The sequence below is a fragment of the Anomalospiza imberbis genome, chromosome 12 (assembly GCF_031753505.1).
Source record: "Anomalospiza imberbis isolate Cuckoo-Finch-1a 21T00152 chromosome 12, ASM3175350v1, whole genome shotgun sequence".
Taxonomy (NCBI): domain Eukaryota; kingdom Metazoa; phylum Chordata; class Aves; order Passeriformes; family Viduidae; genus Anomalospiza; species Anomalospiza imberbis.
Genome location: NC_089692.1, coordinates 19,111,671 through 19,130,512, shown reverse-complemented (window position 1 = coordinate 19,130,512; position 18,842 = coordinate 19,111,671). Strand labels below are relative to the sequence as shown.

Sequence of the window (18,842 nt, the reverse complement as noted above, 5' to 3'; positions counted from 1 at the left end):
AGTGCTGAAATATTGGATTTTATGGAAAAGGGCTGGGCCACAATCAACACTCCTGATTCATCTAGAATTACTTTACTTTTTCAGGGGGAGCACAAAATTCTCAGTTTGGATTGAAGCACTGATCTGTTGAATCCTTTTATTAGGATGGATCCAGCAGCTGTAAAGAGGGAATTTTAAAAAGATCAATATCTGGTTGATGTGGCTTCCCAAAATGTCTCTTCTGCCCTTGCCCACACCCAGTGCAGATTTTACCCTGACCTTTACCAGCCAGGAATTGCAAATCCTGAAGGGTTGGAATTGGCCTTTTGCTTTGTGTAGCTGCTGACATTTTGGGAGGAGATCCAAGCTCCTGCTTTTTTGGAGGGGGATGCCAGAAATCCAGAGGATTTAACACCTGGTGTGAGCAGAGGGAGGGAATTGTGTGTCCCTTCACAGAAGCACTGAAGTGAGCAGATGAGAAATGCTCCAATATCAGCCAAAAGGGTGAAAATCCCCAGCTGGAAAACAGGAAATATGAAAATAGGGAAAAAAAAACCCACCAGGAAATAGGAAAAAACCTCCAGGGAATAGGAAAAATAGGAAACCAGAGCTGAATAAAATGTCTGCAAGCTCCCTGGCTGTGTTTTCCCTGGATGGTGGGGCAGGGTTGGAAAAGCAGACGCGCTGACGTCGCTCCTGTCCTGGCTGTGGTTCCTGGCTGTGCCTCAGTGCTGGAGTGTTCCACACTCAGCCTTCCATGCTGGATACAATGAAATGTACTTCAGAACTACATGACAAATGCTTCTCTTCTGTTTAAAGAAAGCAGCGAATAATAATAATTTAAAAAATCCCTTCAGGGATGATGCCAGAAGGTCCAGGGAGCACCGAGGGTGCCACAGCCTTGCTGGAGCTTCTGCAGCCCTGAGCTTCTCCAATCCCCTTTGTTTTCCTCTCCCCCTTTTCCTGGGGATCTCATCCAGCTGTTCCATTTACCTGCTGGAATTTCCCAGGTATTTCTGGATAAATCTCCACAGCAAAAAGCCTCATGTGCCCCTTTGCCAGTGCAAATATACTCTGGGAATCTCCTGGATTAGAATCTTTAACTTTTTGTGTCCCCTGGGTTGGGAGGTTGGAGCTTTGCAGAATTCAGCATCCTGAAAAGCCATCAGTATCATGTATCCCTAATTCTGTGCAAAGGTTTTTTTGCTCCTGGACTCATTTATTGAGATACTGAGTAGAGTCAGCTCTTTGAGCTTTTGAGAGTAAAAGCAGTAAATAAAAATCCCTTTTTTTCCCCCCCTTTGTGCTTGGTGGATGGCACCTTTTCTTCTGGAGTTCTGTAATACTGATTGAATAAAGCTAAGCTTCAGGGTAGGTTTAAGAAGGTTATTTCAATAAAACCAACCAGAAGTTAAACAGCACACAGAGTAGGTGAGAGGCCACAGAACACAAACATACAACTTGATAAATTAAACAAGATTTCTTTAGGCTGCTGATGTTTTTCGTGGTATTTCGGCTAGCTGGGAGAAAGTTCCTGGAGCTCTTTGTGTAATATTAGGAATTATCCAGTTGGTTGTCCCTAAAGCCTGTCCTGCAGGACATGAGCTGCATTTCCTGCTCTAGAACAGACCTCATCTTACAAAATCAGTGCAAAAATCTTTACCTAATTGCAATCCTTCTCCTTGGATAAATTCACTGCAGAGGATTTTATTCACCGGGCAAGTTCAGCCCAGACGTTGAGCAGGAAAAGGTTGTGGCACTGTCAGCACCACAAAACCCAGGGGTGATTTAAGGTTTGTTATTAACCCACAGAGTAAAACAGGAATAGCTTGATTTTATGTCTCTGGGTAATCCAGTTCTGCTGGAATTGCTGGAGAAGAAAAATGAATGACTGGAAGAGAGGGAGGGGGTTTGAATCCTTTGGAAATGCCAAGCGATAAGAGCAGTTGCAGAAAAGTGACCCTGGGTTTGCTATAAACAACAAATGTTGCATAACACTGGCTGTGTTTTTCAAAACCAGATGTTGCAGCAGTTGACACCAGGATTTCTGCAAGTTATTTGCTCATCCTACAGCTGCTTCACCACATTCCCCCTCTCAATACCCATTTTACATATTCCTTCTCATTGTAATCCTGTAGTACTCATATTTCCAATCAATATTCAGTATATTTTAGCTGTGATCACAACTCAGGGGGCCCTGAATTCTCTTAAATAAATGTACTGAGGTAGATTTTTGGTTTTTTTTAATGAACCTTTTCAAATCTTCATGTTCAAACCTTCATGCCACTAAATGTTGTCTGGATGGCTCAGCAATGACTGGTGAGCAAATTTATCCCTGTGGTGCTCAGCATGTGGCACAAAATCATTTCAGAAGCGTGAGAGGAACCCAGTGAAATCTTTTGAACGGAACAAACCTCTCCAAAAAACAGAATGTGCAGGAGAAAACAGTAAGTAATGAATTGACATTATTCCTAAGCCCTGGGATTGATGTAATTGTAACTGGGAATTACATGGAGGAGGAGCAGTTGTGAGCATCAGACAGGAACGTTCAATTTCTCCACGTAAAGACAGCCACAAACATCTGTAGAACTGAATTTGGGGGCTTCCAAAATTTTCACTGCAAATGAGACTCAAGAGATTTTTAAGCAGCCAAGACCCTGGTGGCAACGTTTGTAAATGAGCAGGACCTGCTCTGCTCCCCTGAGACCCCACCAGAGCATCCAGCTCTGGCATTCCCAGGGTCAGGAGCTGCTGGAGTGAGTCCAGAGGAGACCCTGGAGCTGCTCCAAGGGCTGCAGCCAGCCTGGGAGATCTGGGGGTGCTCCCCTGGAGAGGAGAAGGCTCCAGGGAGAGCTCAGAGCCCTTCCAGGGCCAAAAGGGGCTCCAGGAGAGCTGGAGAGGGACTGGGGACAAGGGATGGAGGGACAGGACACAGGGAATGGCTCCCACTGCCAGAGAGTGGATTGAGATGGGATTTGGGGAATTAGGAATTGTTCCCTGGGAGGGTGGGCAGCCCTGGCAGTGCCCAAGGCTGGGCTGGATGGGGTTTGGAGCAGCCTGGGACAGTGGAAGGTGTTGGGGGTGGAACTGGATGGGCTTTAAGGTCCTTTCCAACCCAAACCTGGGATTCTCTGAGGACACAATAAAAGAATTTAAAAGGCCTCAACAGGCCCCAACTGTTGGGAAACAGAGGGAACTCAAGCTCCAGATGGGCTTTGGGTGGAGCCTCCCTGGGGACAGGGACAAGGGAGGTGACAAAAGCCAGGTCCCTGTTGCAATGGTGCTGCTGTAACTTCACTGCAGTGTTTTGTTGGGCACTCAGGAGGAAGTTCCTTGTGATAAACATTGGTTTGAGTCTTACTGATAACAAAAAGGTTACAATAAGTAGTCCTGAAAAGAGGTTAACAGCTTGTAACTGGTGTTTCTCTGGAAATAATGGGACAGAATTCTGGGCTCTCCTCCTTAGGACTGCTCAGTGAAAACACACCATGCATGGCGTGTGTCCCTTCAGGCACCTGGCACTCAGGGGTCCAATTTTAGTGACTCTGGCTTGGGATAATTCTGCTTTTGGAGTTTTAAGCCAATGTAAATTGGCTTTTTGTAAGAAAAAATCCATGTGTGTATCCCCATGAGGGTCGTCAAAAGGCAGGAGGAATTTTGAAGATAATAAATTGATGAAATAAAGGCTTTTCATGGTGAATTCCTGATCTGGGTGTCTTGGGGAGTGGGAGTCTCCAAGAACTCAGCACATCAATTATCTGATGTGTAAGATGACCTGTCCTGGCATTCCATCCTTTCCACACTCAAATGCTGATTTTACTTACACCTTATTCCAACGGAGGCTGAAATTTTCTGTGAAACTGCAGGAAGGGAGGAGTCAGGATGTGAACAGAGCCATGAAACCACACTGACCTTGTAAAACCAGGCCCTGAAAACATGGGGAGTTCTTCCTCATCCCAGTTTCCCTGGGAGGCATGGTGTTTATTCCTTGATGTTATTAAGATAATTCCATGTGTGTGTAGTGTGTTATTACAGCGATGAGTGGGGTGATAAGAGCTTTGCTTGGAGGGGATTATTTGGGTTGAAACTGCTTGGAATGAAGCTTTCCCAAGGCTGGAAAATTGCATGAAGTGGTGTTACCAACATTCCTGAGGGAGGAAGTTGGAATTGGGCACCTGGAAGACCTCCACAGGTCATGGGATGCTCTCAAAGCAAGGCCTGGCACTTCCCAAAAGTCATCACTTCTGCCTGTATTTAGGGATATCCTCCTCAACCATCTTCTCTCTTTGTTTTTCCATAGTGAGTGTTGAAAAAGTGGAATTAAAGGGGCTGGCACACAAGAAGAATGAAAGAAATGTTGAGTATTCCTTTGAGGTAAGTTTGGGTTTCCTTTCCTGTGAGAGAAGGCATACTTAATACTTGAGGAGTAGTTAAGGAGATTTTCAAACTTTATTGTTGGATCCCAAAAATCCTTTGTGAAAGCAGAGTTGCTTTGTGACTGATAGTTTTTAATCAATGATTTGCAAGTCATAAATGGCTGTGGATGATACAGAGGTTGGCAGGTGGGGATTGCCAAAAGAAAAAGCCATTTTAAAGCAGGAAATTTTGGCAGTGTTTATTTTGGGGGAAATAGGATGCCACACTAACAGGATGGTTATCCATATCTATATCCAATGTCCATTCTTCTGCTGGAATGCAGAAGCCAGAGAGAATTTAGGTCTTAATCTGGACAGAGAACAATGTGGGCTCTGAGGGCACAGCTGCTGGAAAGAAGCAGGGAGGGAGCCTCTAGTGGGATATGGTTCCAAAAGGTTGGAGAGTACAGAAAAGCTTTGGGAATTCTGCAGGGCTTGAGTGATGGGTTTCTCCTCTTCTCACCCGAGATAGCTCAGCTATCTCTAATGGCATAAAATTAGCAGGATGGCTTCTGAGGTAGTGTTGGAAACAGAAAAAGGTTTAATAAAAGGCAAAATAACAAAGCTCTTACAGAGAAAAACCGAGCCAGGGGCAAGAGGTTCTTGCTCCTGCTAAAACACCCCACAAAAGGGATTATTTCCTGTGTTCTCTTCCTTTTCTAGTGAATTACCGTGGTGGAACCTCTTGGCCTCTGTCCAGTTGGGCAGCCCCAGGTCTGAGGTGAAGTCCCAAAGGTTCTATAAGGTGTCTTTGGGAGAGAAACTTCTGGGCTTTTTGCCTTTTTGAGCAGACAAAGAATAATTTAATCACTCCATCAACAGGGGGGGCACATTCCTACACTTGAGGGAAACTCTGTGGAGCAAGAGTTGGGGGAGATCACTGGAAGGGGACTTTCACCGTGGTCTAAAAGCTTTGGAAATGGGTGCTGCTGAGCAGCTGGAGTGAAGTATTCCAAAATTTGGGATGCACAGCCCAGTAAAACAGCTTTGGTTTCCTTGATGGGACAAAGTAGGGGGTGAGAAAAGGAGAAAGCAGGCAGGAGAATCCCAATTATCCACAGCTTTCACCGAGTTATTCCTTAAAACTCCCAGCCAGGACAGAGCATCTGTTGGGTTGTTGGCAGCATTAACCTCTGCAGGACTGGATTCATGGAGAATGTCCCAAATTTCCTGAATCCCCAATTGTTCCAAATGTCATCCATCACAGACAGGATTTTTCCAAGGGCTTTTCAAGCTCTGTATAAAGCCTGCAGTTGTCTCCACTCCAATTAAGATCTCGTGAAACTTCTTTTCCTATTACAAATTTTTCTATAAATAACAGAAATTACTGTACTCAGTGTTTGCTTCAACAGCTTGAACTGAAGGAAGAGCAGAGACTTCAGCTGAGTTGATAAATTGCTGTTTGCTGGGTTAAAAACCCAATTATGGAATGGTTTTGTTCTGTTCAGGAGCTTGGGAATAGCAGGTCAGTGGATGGAGCAGTTTTGTGTTTGCAGTGCTATTGTTCCCCACATTTACAGTTCACGTTATTGTTTTATAAGTATTGAAAATTCAAGTTAAAACAGAAGTCATGACAATTGTCTGTTACTACAGAACTAGGAAAAAAGAGACTATTTCCTGTACTTTCTGAAATTCCTTGTGAATTTTAAAAAAGCATTTATTTACCACAAACTTTAAAAAAAAAAAACACAAACTTGGTAAAGCCGCTCAAGTTTTTGTCTTTGTTTCTTCCTCCCCCCCCTTTTTTTTTTTTTTTTTTTTTTTTTTGTGTAACAGCTCTGCTGAGAGGAAATTCCTCCCTTATGTAATATATTTTGAAATCCTCTCCTCTCCCCACTCTTTTTGGCAGCTTTTGGATGGCTGGAAAAACTTTGTGTATGTTTGGAGTTGTCATTGAAACGAATGTCATGTGAGAGGCTGCTCTGTGATCCCCAAACTCCCACCCAGCTCCTTCCCCTATGGATCCAGCTGCCTCCCAGATGCCTCCAGTGGATATTTTGGATCCATAGGGATTCATCCTTGGCCTGTCTCACAGTGGTTTTCTTCAAGCCAAGAAATCCTGATTTTTGGCTTGATTAAACTTCATCTCCCAAGCAATAAATGCTTCGATATCCAAGGATGTTGTGACTTGTTTGTGTGGGAAGAAATACTGAATATTCCTTTTTTTTAGAGCATGGACAAGATGGAGTCTGGGGCAGGAGCTGCAGGTTTCATTAGGAAGGTTTTGCCTGGATTTTTGCTGCCATTCCCAATTTCTCTGGCATATGGAGTTGATTAATTAGCAATAGGCAGCCTTGTGTGGGGGGAGCCGTTCCTGTTGGAAAGCAGATCCTACAAACCAGCTGTTTTCTTTAACAGTAATGAGGGGGGAAAATTCCATGACTCTGTGGTTGGTTGCTTAACTCTGGATGTCTGCAGTGTGTAAGGGCTGTGTAAACTCTGAGGGGCTTTTCCAAGCATCCAGAGGAGTTGATAAATGTAAAAACAGCAAGATTTGGGCAGCAGTTTTGTCCTTGTGCACAGAAGAGAGTGTTTCCTTCTTGATGTCACTCATCACAACATCTGTGAGGGACAGTTGATACCAATTACTGAATTTTGAGGAACCAAATTAAATTAATTACTAAAGCAAATTCTCCTTGCTCCTCCCCAAGGTCCTGTGGTCTGATTCTTCGGTGACGTTGGTAACCAAATCTCCTGCTGAAGTGACTGAATTCATTTCAAAGGTAAAGACAATAAGAAAAACACTTTGAAAAGGAAAAAATGTTTTGTCCCTCTCTCTAATTTTGTCCAGTGATACTTCTCAAAATGTGCCAAGATAATTCAGATTGAATTTTATAAAATATTTGATTTATACTAGGCAGTGGCTTGAATCTCATAGAAATAACAAGTCTTTTCACTTTCAATTTGTCATATCCTCCCCCTTTAGCTGTCTCAGCTGTATCCAGAAGAAAACTTGGAGAAATTCATTCCCTGCTTAGCTGGTCCAGATTCATTTTACCTGGAACGGAACCACCTGGACCTGGAATCAGACCTGAGGTATGCTGGGATCTTGTGGGGTTTTTATCTTGACACTGGGCTTCTTTCACTGAGAAAAATTTAAAAACCCAGGAAATTGAAATATTATCTCCATATTCTAAATTACTTTGAAGAAATTAGAGCCTGATCCTAAGCTTTTTTTCCTGGATGTTCCATTAATTCCAGTGCATAACAATTTTTCAGGAATTCTTTCTGCAGAAATACAGATGGTAATAATATTCTGTATTAAGCTTCCCGGAGAATTGATATTTCCTCATTCCTTGTGAAGAACAAATAGAGGATCACTGGCTTTGCAAAAGTTTGTTTTGGACTCAAAAATAACCAGAATTGTTTAAAACAACCACTCAGAACTCAGGAAAAAATAGAAGCCTGAATATTCACCCATCTGTATTGAGGAATGGGTTGTGGGGATTTTTTCCCCCTTTCACAGAATTTTTATTTTCTCAGTCATTTTAGGTTGTCATGGTGTTTATTTTACTCTGGTTTTAAAAAGTTAGTTATGTATTTAGATATTATTAAATTGTTACATTTTTGGAAGCCTTTAACAGCTAAGAAATTTTGAAGCCTTAGCTTCTACCTCCTCAAATTATCACAAATCATCTGGTCTTTATTTAATATAAACCACTATTTTAAATATCATAATCTGTGGCAGATCACATCAGGTTTCACTTTCTAAATATTATTTTCCTAGGAAAATTGGAGTGACTGAAATTCCCTTCAGCTGCTACTCTCTATATCTACACAAAACGAGATTATTGTAATATTAATATTATTCTGACCCTAATATGTTATTATTATAAAATTAAATGACACTTTAAAATATTAATTAACTTTATTAGAGCTTCTCCTTTCCACTTTTTTTCCTTAAGCCATGGTGGATATTGGTTTTCCATAGGCAGCAGCCAGCAGGTGCATGCCTGGATTATTTTTCATGGCAGGCAGCATTCCCTTTGCCTTGCTGTGCTCCAAGGAGAATTTGGGAGGCTGCAGGGAATGTGTGTGGCTGCTGCTTGGGAACAACAGCCTCTCCAAATCTGGGTTAATGGAGCAGCAACTGCACTGCCAGAGCTCAGCTGCAGCTCTGGAGCAGGGAGGAAGCTGCTCCAAGGTGCTGCTCAGCTGTGAAATTCAGCACTGAACTCTGGGATTTCCAGCTGGGAAACACCTCTGGGTGTGTGGAGCTGCAAAGTTTTGGGAGATTGGTATTTTTTTGTGGAATCCCAGAGTGGCTTGGGTTGAAGGGACCTCAAAGCCATAGCAGGGACACCTTCCACTATCCCAGGCTACCCCAAACCCAGTGTCCAGCCTGGCCTTGGGCACTGCCAGGGATCCAGGGGCAGCCAGAGCTGCTCTGGGCACCTGTGCCGGGACCTGCCCACCCTCCCAGGGAAGGATTTCTCCCAAATATTCTATCTAAATCCATCCTCTTCCAGCTCAAAGCTGTCCCTCTTGTCCTGTCCCTCCATCCCTTGTCCCCAGTCCCTCTCCCAGCCTCCCACAGCCCCCTGGAGGCACTGGGATGCTGCTAAAAGGGCTCTTTTCCCTTGAAAGAGGCACAGGGAAAACGTGACAGAAGTTTCTCCCTAAACTGCCAGACTCTGCATCTGCTGTTTATCTTCAAGAAGAGGAAATTCAATAACAGATCCATCTCTGTTTTGTATTCTTCAGGTTCTTTCATTTGAAAGGCAATTTTCAAGTTTACATTTGAACATTTTCTGCCTTAGAAGTGTTCAGGGTTCCTGAATGAGGCATCTTTGCTGAAACACTCACCAGAGTGAAAACAACCCAGGGATAACAGGGTTTGGTATTAACAATAAGAATATCCATAAATTTCCAGAATTCAGAATTGCATGGTGTGTTTCAGCTTTTAAATTTCCAATCTGATTTCCAAGTGTGCTGTCCAGAGTGCAATCCTGATGGATTTGGGAGGCTCTAACAGAGCAGGGGCTTTGTTTGCTGCAGGTACCTGGCCCCGTTCCCTTCCCATGTGGTGAAAAACGACCATGTCAGGAAGTTCTTCAGCACTTCATCTCCCTCACAGCAACTTCAGAGCTCAAGTGAGTTGAAATAAAGTTTAAAAAATATTTTTTTTGTACTGCATTTCATAAACTGATGCCATTTGTGACTCTGTTCCTCGTTTCCAGATCCTGGCAACCCCTCCCTGTACAAAGTAGGAACTACGCTGGGAACATCTGGAAGGTGAAATATTTATCTTGTTTACAACTCATTCTCTTAAGAGGCAATTTTCATGTCCTCCTTCAAGGAGCCAATATTGTGGCTTCTTTTGCCACTTCCATATGGAAAGATTAAAGATTTCCATGGGATTATATCTGGGCATCTTTACTTCTTTTTAATAATGCAAAGGCTGTTCCACCAAAAGCTTTTCTAAATCACAGAGAGCCAGCAGAATATTTCATATCTGTGATTATTGAAGGAAATTATTGAAGGAAAACTCTGTTTAAGGTGAAGATCAGCTTCACCCTTTGCCAGAACTGCCCTGTTTCACTGAGTTTTGGAACAGGGCAGGTACAAATCCATACCCTAGCTCCAGCAGGCTGGTTTTTCCCAGATTTCTGTGGCTGCAGAGCTGAGCTCTGGGTGGCACAGCTTTTCCAACTAAACCCAACCCTGTTCCTATTTTCCAGACCTATATGTGGGGTGGCTGGAATTCAGTCTTCCCAGAACCACGTGCAGCACTCGGCTGCTGCTCCCGTGTCTCTGCCCCACTGCTCGCACTCCGGAGGCGCCGGCTCCTCGCTGGGCTACCGCTCCCAGCTGGAAACCTCCTCCCCAGCCATGCTGATGTCTTCCAGCCCTCAGACCCCTCAGACACAGGAGCAAAACGGGATCCTGGACTGGCTCAGGAAGCTGCGCTTGCACAAGTATTACCCTGTCTTCAAACAGCTCACCATGGAAAAGGTAGGGCAGGAAATGGAGGGAAGCAGCCAGCTTTTAAACTATCCCCATGTTCTCCAGGCTGGGAACATCTGCACTGAGGATCACACAAGTTTCTGGCATGTGCTGGGGAGGTTTTCTCTTTCTGAAGGCAGTAATGAATTGATGAAAACCTTCTTGCTGTTCTCACTCTCTGTTGTGTCCGCGGCTGTCCGACAGCTGCTGCTTCTCGCAGGCTTCCTCGTGGAATGCTTGGACATCCAGCTTGGATGCTGCCTTAGGAGCTCTGCTTGGCTCCCTGGACATCCCTTTGTATGCAGGAGATACCTAAATATGTTGATTTCTCTTGATTTCTGCTTCTTGGTTGATTTTTCTCCCAAAATATTCAGTTACTTTGGTTTTAAGAAATAGATTTTCAGAGACTCGTGGCATGAATATGAACATGAGTGAGTGAGGTTTGTTTCTTGCAGAAATTCCTGTGGCAAAATCATCTCATATGTCTTTGCATTGCAAGAGTCCCAAATGACACCTGTGTGTGCTGGATTTGATCTAAACAAGGTTTTGGAGCATTTTCCCAGCTCCACTGGGAGATTCCTTGTCCTCTGTCTTTTGGCCTGGAACGCCCTCCAGTGGAGGGTGGGCTTGGGCTGAGCTTTGTGCTGCTTATGGAATATTTTATAGATTTAATTGCAATCTCTTACCAGAGGCTTCTGATTTAATTTTCTTCATTATAAGACAGGGAATATACTGGGTTTTTTTTCTTTAATAAAGTAGTAAAACTCTATTTTCCAGTGTATTTTAAAAAAGCAAATATTATTATGCATACTTCACTAGCTTTCATTTTAATTACATTATAATATAAATGTCTGTATCTATCTCTGTATTTTATTATTACATTTACTATTGGTGTATATTTTCACTGCACTTTTGTGGTAAATGACACACTGGGAAAACTGGAGTGATTTTCTGAGATCCTCAAATTCACTGATAGCACCAAGTTGTATTTTAATTTAATTCTATTTTAATATGTACACGAGTTATTTCATCTCTATTGTGACTGGTTAATACAAGCACACACCTAATTAAATTGAATCTGCAGGTGTTCTTTCCTTCATGCCTGTCCCCCACACTTTCATTTTACACTCTAATTGAAAACTGGAGTACAGAGTTTCTTTGAATTTAAAAATGGTTTTAAAGTTGGCTTTTGGAATTGCTCTTCACTGAAAATGGGAATAAAAATATTCCAGGTTATAAAACTAAACTTTTTTTTTTTTCCAAGTTTCTGAGTCTTACTGAGGAAGATCTGAATAAGTTTGAGTCCCTCACCATGGGAGCAAAGAAGAAACTCAAGACCCAACTAGAGCTGGAGAAGTAAGTGAGGGCTGGGGGAACTTTTTTTAAGGTTGAAAAATGCAAATTTTGCTTCCCAGACCACAAAACTACCATGATTCCCACCTGGAGATATGGATGATAATTACCTCCATTACTAAACAATATATAGCACTTTCTGGTTTACTGCTGCCTGTTCAGGGTTGTGATAAGGATACCAAATTTTTAAATCTACAAAATATACCTATTGTGGTTTGGTTTTTTTAAACTTGTGTCACATCTATTGCAAAGATTTTGGGCTTCCCGTCCACTTGACATTGATGGGAGCTGTTGGGTTTGCAAGCCCAGGGGATGCACTCCCAAAGTCAGGCCTGTTTTTCCTAGGAAGTGACAATCTTCTGGCTCCAATCCATGTGGATGGAGCACAGCTACTTCAGGAGCTGCCTCAGTGTCCCACAGTGACCCCAGGCAGCTGTGACAGCCCTTTGGGGACACTGATGCAACAGATTGTCCTGGTTTTTGCATCTCCACTTACAGGAAAGTGTTTATTCTGCAGCTACTGCTGTTCCTTAAGAAGCAATTAGAAATCCTGATCCGTGCCCATTTATCAGAGCTCCTTTGGCAGCCTTTATCAGCAATCTTAGTTTTTCCAGAGTTTGTTTGGAAAAGGAAAACTTGGGGCTGTGTTTGTTTTCTCTTTGGGTTTGGGACATGCTGACATAATATGTGATAGAATTTTGGAGTTTAGTCAGGGTTTGGTGATGTTTTACCCTGGCCAAATAAGAGCATAGTGTTCTAATCAGATGGCAAATAGTCCAGCCCTAACTGCTGGCAGTTCTGGTCAGCACTGATGTGATTTCCGAGTGTTTCCATTTGAAATGGGCACAGCAGCAGTGGATTGTTCAATGGGCTTTGTCTGCTTTGGGTTCATTCAGAAATGGATTTATTTGTGGTTCTCTTTTAGCCAGTTTCTGTCTCTTCATGCTTCTCTCCATCACCCTGTAGGGAGAAATCAGAGAAACGGTGCCTAAACCCCTCCACACCTTCCTCAGTGACCAGCAGTGGGGTGGCCAGGGTTCCCCCCACTTCCCACGTGGGGCCTATCCAGAGTATGCGGGGCAACCACGCTGCAGGTAAGGGGAGCAGGGGACACTGCTGTGCTCAGCTGTGCCTGCACAAGGGTCAGCTCCTTCCTGTGCTGCTTCTTCCCCGAGCTTTATCTTCCAAAGACCATTGACTTAACAGGGAGCAAGCAAAAAGTCTGATTTTGGTGATTATTGGGGCAATAAAAGGTGATTTTTTTTTCCCCATGGCTGTGGTGGGAATGGGCAGCTGCTCTGTTCCACCTCTGCTGTATCCCTGTCAATGCTGAGCATGGCCGTGTTCTGCTGAGGTGCTGCCAGTGTCACCTCCGTGTCCCCTGTCCCTGCAGAGCTGCGAGTGGACGTGGATCAGCCAGCCCACCCCCTGCCCCGGGAGGGCAGCTCCTCCGAGTACTCCAGCTCCAGCTCCAGCCCCATGGGGATCCAGACGCGGGAGGAGAGCTCGGACAGCGCCGAGGAGAACGAGAGACGTAAGCAGAGCCCCCCAGCCGTGCCCCGTGCCGTGCCCAGGGCTGTCCTCACAGCTTCTCTCTCCCCAGGCCTGGAGCTCCACCTGGACGCCTCGGACAAGGAGAAGCCGGTGATGCTGCTGAACCATTTCCCCTCGAGCTCTGCCAGGCCCACGGCCCAGGTGCTGCCCGTGCAGAACGAGGCCGGCTCGGGCCCCGCTGGCCACCACGCGCTGCCCATGCAGATGCTGTCCCCAAGCCCGTCACACATCACCCCCATCCGCATGCTCGGCTCCGTGCACAAGCCGGAGCGCGGCTCCGCGGACATGAAGCTGCTCTCGTCCTCCGTGCACTCCCTCTTGTCTTTGGAAGAAAGGAATAAAGTGTCTCCTGGATCGAGGGGCAGCATAAAGATGGAAAAGGGCTTTGGGAACGCCGTGGTGGATGTCATGTCCGCGTCCTCTCCGCACCAGCCCTTGCAGGTGCTGTCGGGGGGTGCCGAGAGCAGCTCCCCAACATCCACCATGAACTTTGGGCCTCGGACCAAAGTCGTCCACGCTTCCACTCTGGACAGAGTGATCAAACCAGCCCAGCAGCCAGGACTCATCGTGGAGACGAGCACTGCTGCCACGGTGACGTCCAGCACAGTCTTCCACGTGGCTCGTCCGCCCATCAAACTCCTGGTGTCGTCGTCTCTTCCCACCGACTCCGCCATGGCCGGACAGACTTCCTGCTCCAGTAATATGCAAATAACGGTGTCCCCTGCAATAATCAACCCCCGGACTGCTCTGTACACAGCCAACACCAAAGTTGCCTTTTCTGCCATGAGCAGCGTGCCCGTGGCGCCCATGCAGGGCAGCTTCTGCGCCAACAGCAACGCGGCCTCCTCCAGCAGCCACCCGTCCCCGTCCTTCACCACCATGGCCAACCTGCCCAGCTGCCCCGCGCCCAGCTCCAGCCCCACGCTCTCTTCCGGCGCCGACAACAACTTCTACAGCAGCAGCAGCAGCAGTAGCAGCAGCAGCAGCAGCGGCTCGGCCGGGAGCGTCCCCGTCCCCAACCAGAACCACCACCACCACCACCACCAGCAGCCGCCGCCGCCGCAGCCCCCCGGCTGCATGGTGTGCAGCTCCTGCGGCTGCAGCGGCAACTGCGGCTCCAGCGGCATGACCGTAAGCTACGCCAACTATTTCCAGCACCCCTTTTCAGGACCTTCCATGTTTACTTTCCCTTTCCTGCCCTTCAACCCCCTGTGTAGCAACGGCTACATCAACACGCAGCAGTACAACAGCAGCACCACGTTCCCTGTGGTGCACACGGCCTACAACAGCGGCCTGGCCCCCGACTCCGTCATGGCCGGACAGTCCACCTTCGCCGTGCCCCCCATGCAGAACTTTATGGCGGGCACGGCCGGGGTGTACCAGGCACAGGGAATGATGGGCAACGGCAACGGGTCAAGCCACAAAAAAAACGGGAACCTCTCCTGTTACAACTGCGGGGCCAGCGGGCACAGAGCTCAGGACTGCAAACAGCCACCCATGGATTTCAATCGGCAAGGTAAAGGCCGGGGGGGACGCACGCAGTCCTTTCCCGTGTGTACAGTTCAGGCTGATGTTTCCAGCAAACTGTTTCATTCCTTCCTTGGGATCATTTCCTTTGTGATACGGCTGATGTTTCTTCAAGTGGCTCATGGCTGCATTTGGGTGACGCTTTGGAACGGTTGGGTCTGGGTTTGGAGTAGGATCCAGTCCACACAGAGTGCGGCCTTGAGCCCTGCCCCTGGGGTCTGATGGCCCCTTGGAATCTCTGGCTTGTAAATATATTTTGTTATTAAAAGTTGATGGTCTGAGCCATTGGCAAATTTTAGGCAGTCCTGTGAGGAGGACTCAGACGAAGCCCTCAGGTGTGCTCTGTGGGGTTGGCACTGTTTTTAGGGGGGAGGTAACATCAGGGAAGGGAGGGAGCTGCTGTGGACAGCTTGCAGCAGAATTGCTGTTGCTGCTTCTGCATTGTCAGCCAGGTCAGCTTCGGTCATTATTGCAAGTTCCCCTGGAAATTCAGAAACTGAAATCTCTGTTCCTCTTCCCTTCCTGCCCAACAATAACCTAAAGGAAGAATTGCTGTTCAAACCCTCCTGAAGGTCCTGTTTGCTGATGTAATTATTTTATAGGACATGTTGCTTACACGTGTAGAGCACAGGCTTCTCCAGGAGAATCCTTAATTCCAGGCAGGAAACAGTAAAAGAGAAATACTGCTTTACCAAGAGCACTTTTAAGCCCCATTTTTCTTTTTTTTATTTTGATTGTCTTATTTTGAGATAATCTGAGAGTGGTGTGGGTTAAAAAATGAAATACAAACTGCCTTCTCTGTAGCCTTTTCCATTTTGGTGTTGTCTCAACAGTTTCAAAACATAAATTAACAAGTGTGAGGTGTTGGGCAGCAATTTGCAGCAGGAAAAAAGTAAATACTGAGTGGAATTCCAGTGGTAAATGTTTTGGTAGTGGCCAGGGGGAAGCAGAGCTGCTGCCTCGTCAGTCCCAAGTGGGAGAACTTTGGGAATGCAGCAGACTCTGATGTCTTTTTAAATTGGATTTAATTTCATTAATTAAACTCCCATTTAAAGTCTGCCAAATTTTTCACAAGGGCATGGACTGACAGGACAAGAGGGAATGGTTTAAGCTGAAGGATGCCAGGGTTAGATGGGATATTGAGAGGAAACTCTTCCCTGTGAGGATGGGGAAGCCCTGGCACAGGGTGCCCAGAGCAGCTGTGGCTGCCCTGGAAGGGGCATTCCTGGAAGTGTCCAGGGCCAGGTTGGACACTGGGGCTTGGAGAACCCTGGGCTAGTGGAAGTTGTCAGGGTTGGAACTGGATGAGCTTTAAGATCCTTTCCCACCCAAACCATTGTGAGATTCTGTGATTCCACGAAACAAAGTTGTGCCAGCCCTAAAATCGCACCCAAGCTCCAGTGGTGCGTTCCATGGGTAGGAAGCAGCAGGTTGGTTTGGGAAGCTGTGGGAGGTGACTGATGTGTAACCCTGTGTCCCTGTCCCTGTCCCAGGTACGTTCAGGCTGAAGTACGCCCCTCCCTCTGAAAGTCTGGACTCCACAGACTGAGGTTTCCCCAGCTGGCACCACGATGCTGTAAAGCCATGGAGAGCGACGGAGATCGAACTGCAAAACTGAGACGTCCAGTTGCTGTTAAGCTTAATGTATTTTTTAATCCAAAGGTGCTTTACTTTATTAGACTAGGTAGAAAATCTAGCTTAGGGGTGCAGCCAACCCAGTTTTGATTGCCAAATTCAGGCTTTGTTGTTGGAACTCCTGACTCCGTGTCCTCGGACCGATGGATGGGCAGATGGACGGATGGATGGTGGAGCTGGCCAGCTGCAGTTCCTGCTGGAAGTACAACATCCCCCGTACTTTTTTGGCTGGAGAATGTTGCCACAATTGGACTTTTCCAAGGTGAAAGGCCTGACTCCAGGGCAGCTCTGTTCTGAGGTGGAAGGTAGGAGTGGCCGAAAGGACTTTGGCACCCCTGGGCTAGGTAAAATGTCTACTTTTTTTCAAAAGTGATCAGGCACTAATCTCTGGGATTTTTAAGGATTGCACTACAGAAGAATGTAAAACTCTTCAAGCTTTCTGCACTTTTAGCAGACAGTGTCACTCTGAGACCAGTGCAAGAGGCAAAGAAGTTCCAACATTTACAAATTGGCACCAGCAGGCTTACGGGACTTAATTCCACAATAAAAATCCTAAAAAGTCTCTCTTTTCCCTTCCAAAAGAACACACACGGCAGTTTCGGTTCCTTCTGGAAACAAACTCGTGCTTCATTGTCTCACCTATTACTAGCTAGTGCTGGCTTCCCAGCACTGGAATAAACTTAGTTTCCAAGGGTCCAAGTCCCAGAGACTCCAGAGTCATAAAGGCTTCAAGAATATTTTCCTGTAATACACAAAACCTTTACGTCCTGTTACTGTATATAGGTCTCTTTCACAGAAACCTTATTATTCTGCTTTTGTAAATGAATTTTAAACCATCCTAAAAAAAAATCAAACTAAGAACTCTGGTAGCAGAGTTGATAAGCTTTTGCTTTACTTTATATAAAATACCCTTTGGCTCCTACCCCAGGATTCAGGAGTGGTGGGAGTCAAACATGTAAAAGGTAGTAAAAACTTCATTATTATCAAGACTTGGAAGGATTTCTTGTCGGCCTCCTTCGTTGCAGTAGGTTGTAGATGAGTAGCTTTGGTGTTAAACTACTTAGTCCATCATTTGTGGGTGACAAATCTAAATTAGGACTGGAGAGGAAGCCAAGCCCATCTCGAACTGCTAATTTGAAACACTTTGGTCCTGTCTGGTTGAAAGAAGATCCTAATCCTCATGGCTCTCCCCCCCGGGAATTTGACGGCATTAAATGGGTGAGGCCTCCTCTGTAAAAGTCTCTGACAGAGAGAAATTTGCATCCTGTAATTTGGGAGACACCTTTAAAGTCTGAAGCCTTGTTTACACTTGGAGGTATTCCTTACACCAGGATGAATCCATAGGATTTGTAGTGCAGCAGTGGCTTGGGAAGTCCTCTGGGAGCAGCAGGGTTTGGAGCTGCCCCCAGGAGATGGGGCTGCGTGAGGAAGGAGCCCAGCCCTTCCTGGGCTGTGCTCACAGGAAAGGAACATTTGGGCCATCCCTGTGTCCCTGTCTCTCCAAGGGCAGTCTCATCCTCGTGGGATCATGAGCATCGGGAGAGCCTTGGGAATGTGGGTGGGGAAACCAAACCCGGCCCAGGGAGGGATCCAAAACCTGAATTTGCAGAACAAACAAACAAACGAACGATACTTTTTATTGCTATGCAATAAGAACCCCGTGATTTGTGTATCTCCAGCCCAGCTCCCACTCCCTGTTGGCTCTGCCTGAGTTTGAGGACATTCCCTGTGTTCCCATGAACAACCTTCAGACCTACAACACTAAAGGGATGAAAACTGACAATGCAATTTACTTTGCCTTAATGAGCTCGAGACAATGGTAGGAACAGTCTGTCCCACTGCATCATGCCCAAGGAAAACGTGCAGTTCCATGTTTACTATTTGCAACTTTGAGGGTCTCTCCAGTGGCCTGGAACATGTGCTGAAAGCCAAACTTAGTGTTGTTATTATTATTGTTGTTATTATTTTTTTCACTTTTTTTAAACAGTATTTTAAAATTGTATTTAAAGAAACTGTATTTCAACACACATGTGAGTGTTCAAAACCCTCTTGAAACAGCAAAAAACAGCAGCAGCAGCAAAAAAAAAGGTCATTTCTGTACCAGTTGTTTTGTTTTACTGCCCAAGCCTGGGCACAGTTGTGTCTGATCTTCCTCACAGAAAAAAAATGATATCAAAAGGACTGTAAAACTGAACGTCTGTCCAGCAAATGTTTCATTCCTTTCTCCAGAGCTTTCTTTAGGATCCTTTCCTGTGTGTAGAGTTCAGGCTGGTGTTTCCAGCAAACTGTTTCATTCCTTCCTTTGGGATCGTTTCCTTTGTGTCAAGTTCCGGCTGATGTTTCTTCAAGTGGCTCATGGCTGCATTTGGGTGACGCTTTGGAACGGTTGGGTCTGGGTTTGGAGTAAGATCCAATCCAGAAGGACCTGGAGGC

General features: G+C 45.8%; 1 protein-coding gene across 1 annotated transcript in view; it reads left to right on the top strand.

The window, feature by feature from the left end:
* Positions 1-17,263, top strand: part of ZCCHC14 (zinc finger CCHC-type containing 14) — a 46,620-nt gene extending 29,357 nt beyond the window's left edge. Inside the window, exons 3-13 of the mRNA XM_068203166.1 lie at positions 4,280-4,353; positions 7,046-7,117; positions 7,321-7,430; positions 9,393-9,487; positions 9,575-9,629; positions 10,076-10,349; positions 11,605-11,696; positions 12,660-12,787; positions 13,087-13,227; positions 13,297-14,763; positions 16,268-17,263. Coding sequence (XP_068059267.1) covers positions 4,280-4,353; positions 7,046-7,117; positions 7,321-7,430; positions 9,393-9,487; positions 9,575-9,629; positions 10,076-10,349; positions 11,605-11,696; positions 12,660-12,787; positions 13,087-13,227; positions 13,297-14,763; positions 16,268-16,323 — 2,564 coding nt within the window. The 3' untranslated portion in view covers positions 16,324-17,263. The remainder of the gene's footprint in view (positions 1-4,279; positions 4,354-7,045; positions 7,118-7,320; positions 7,431-9,392; positions 9,488-9,574; positions 9,630-10,075; positions 10,350-11,604; positions 11,697-12,659; positions 12,788-13,086; positions 13,228-13,296; positions 14,764-16,267) is intronic.
* Positions 17,264-18,842: the final 1,579 nt, after the last annotated feature.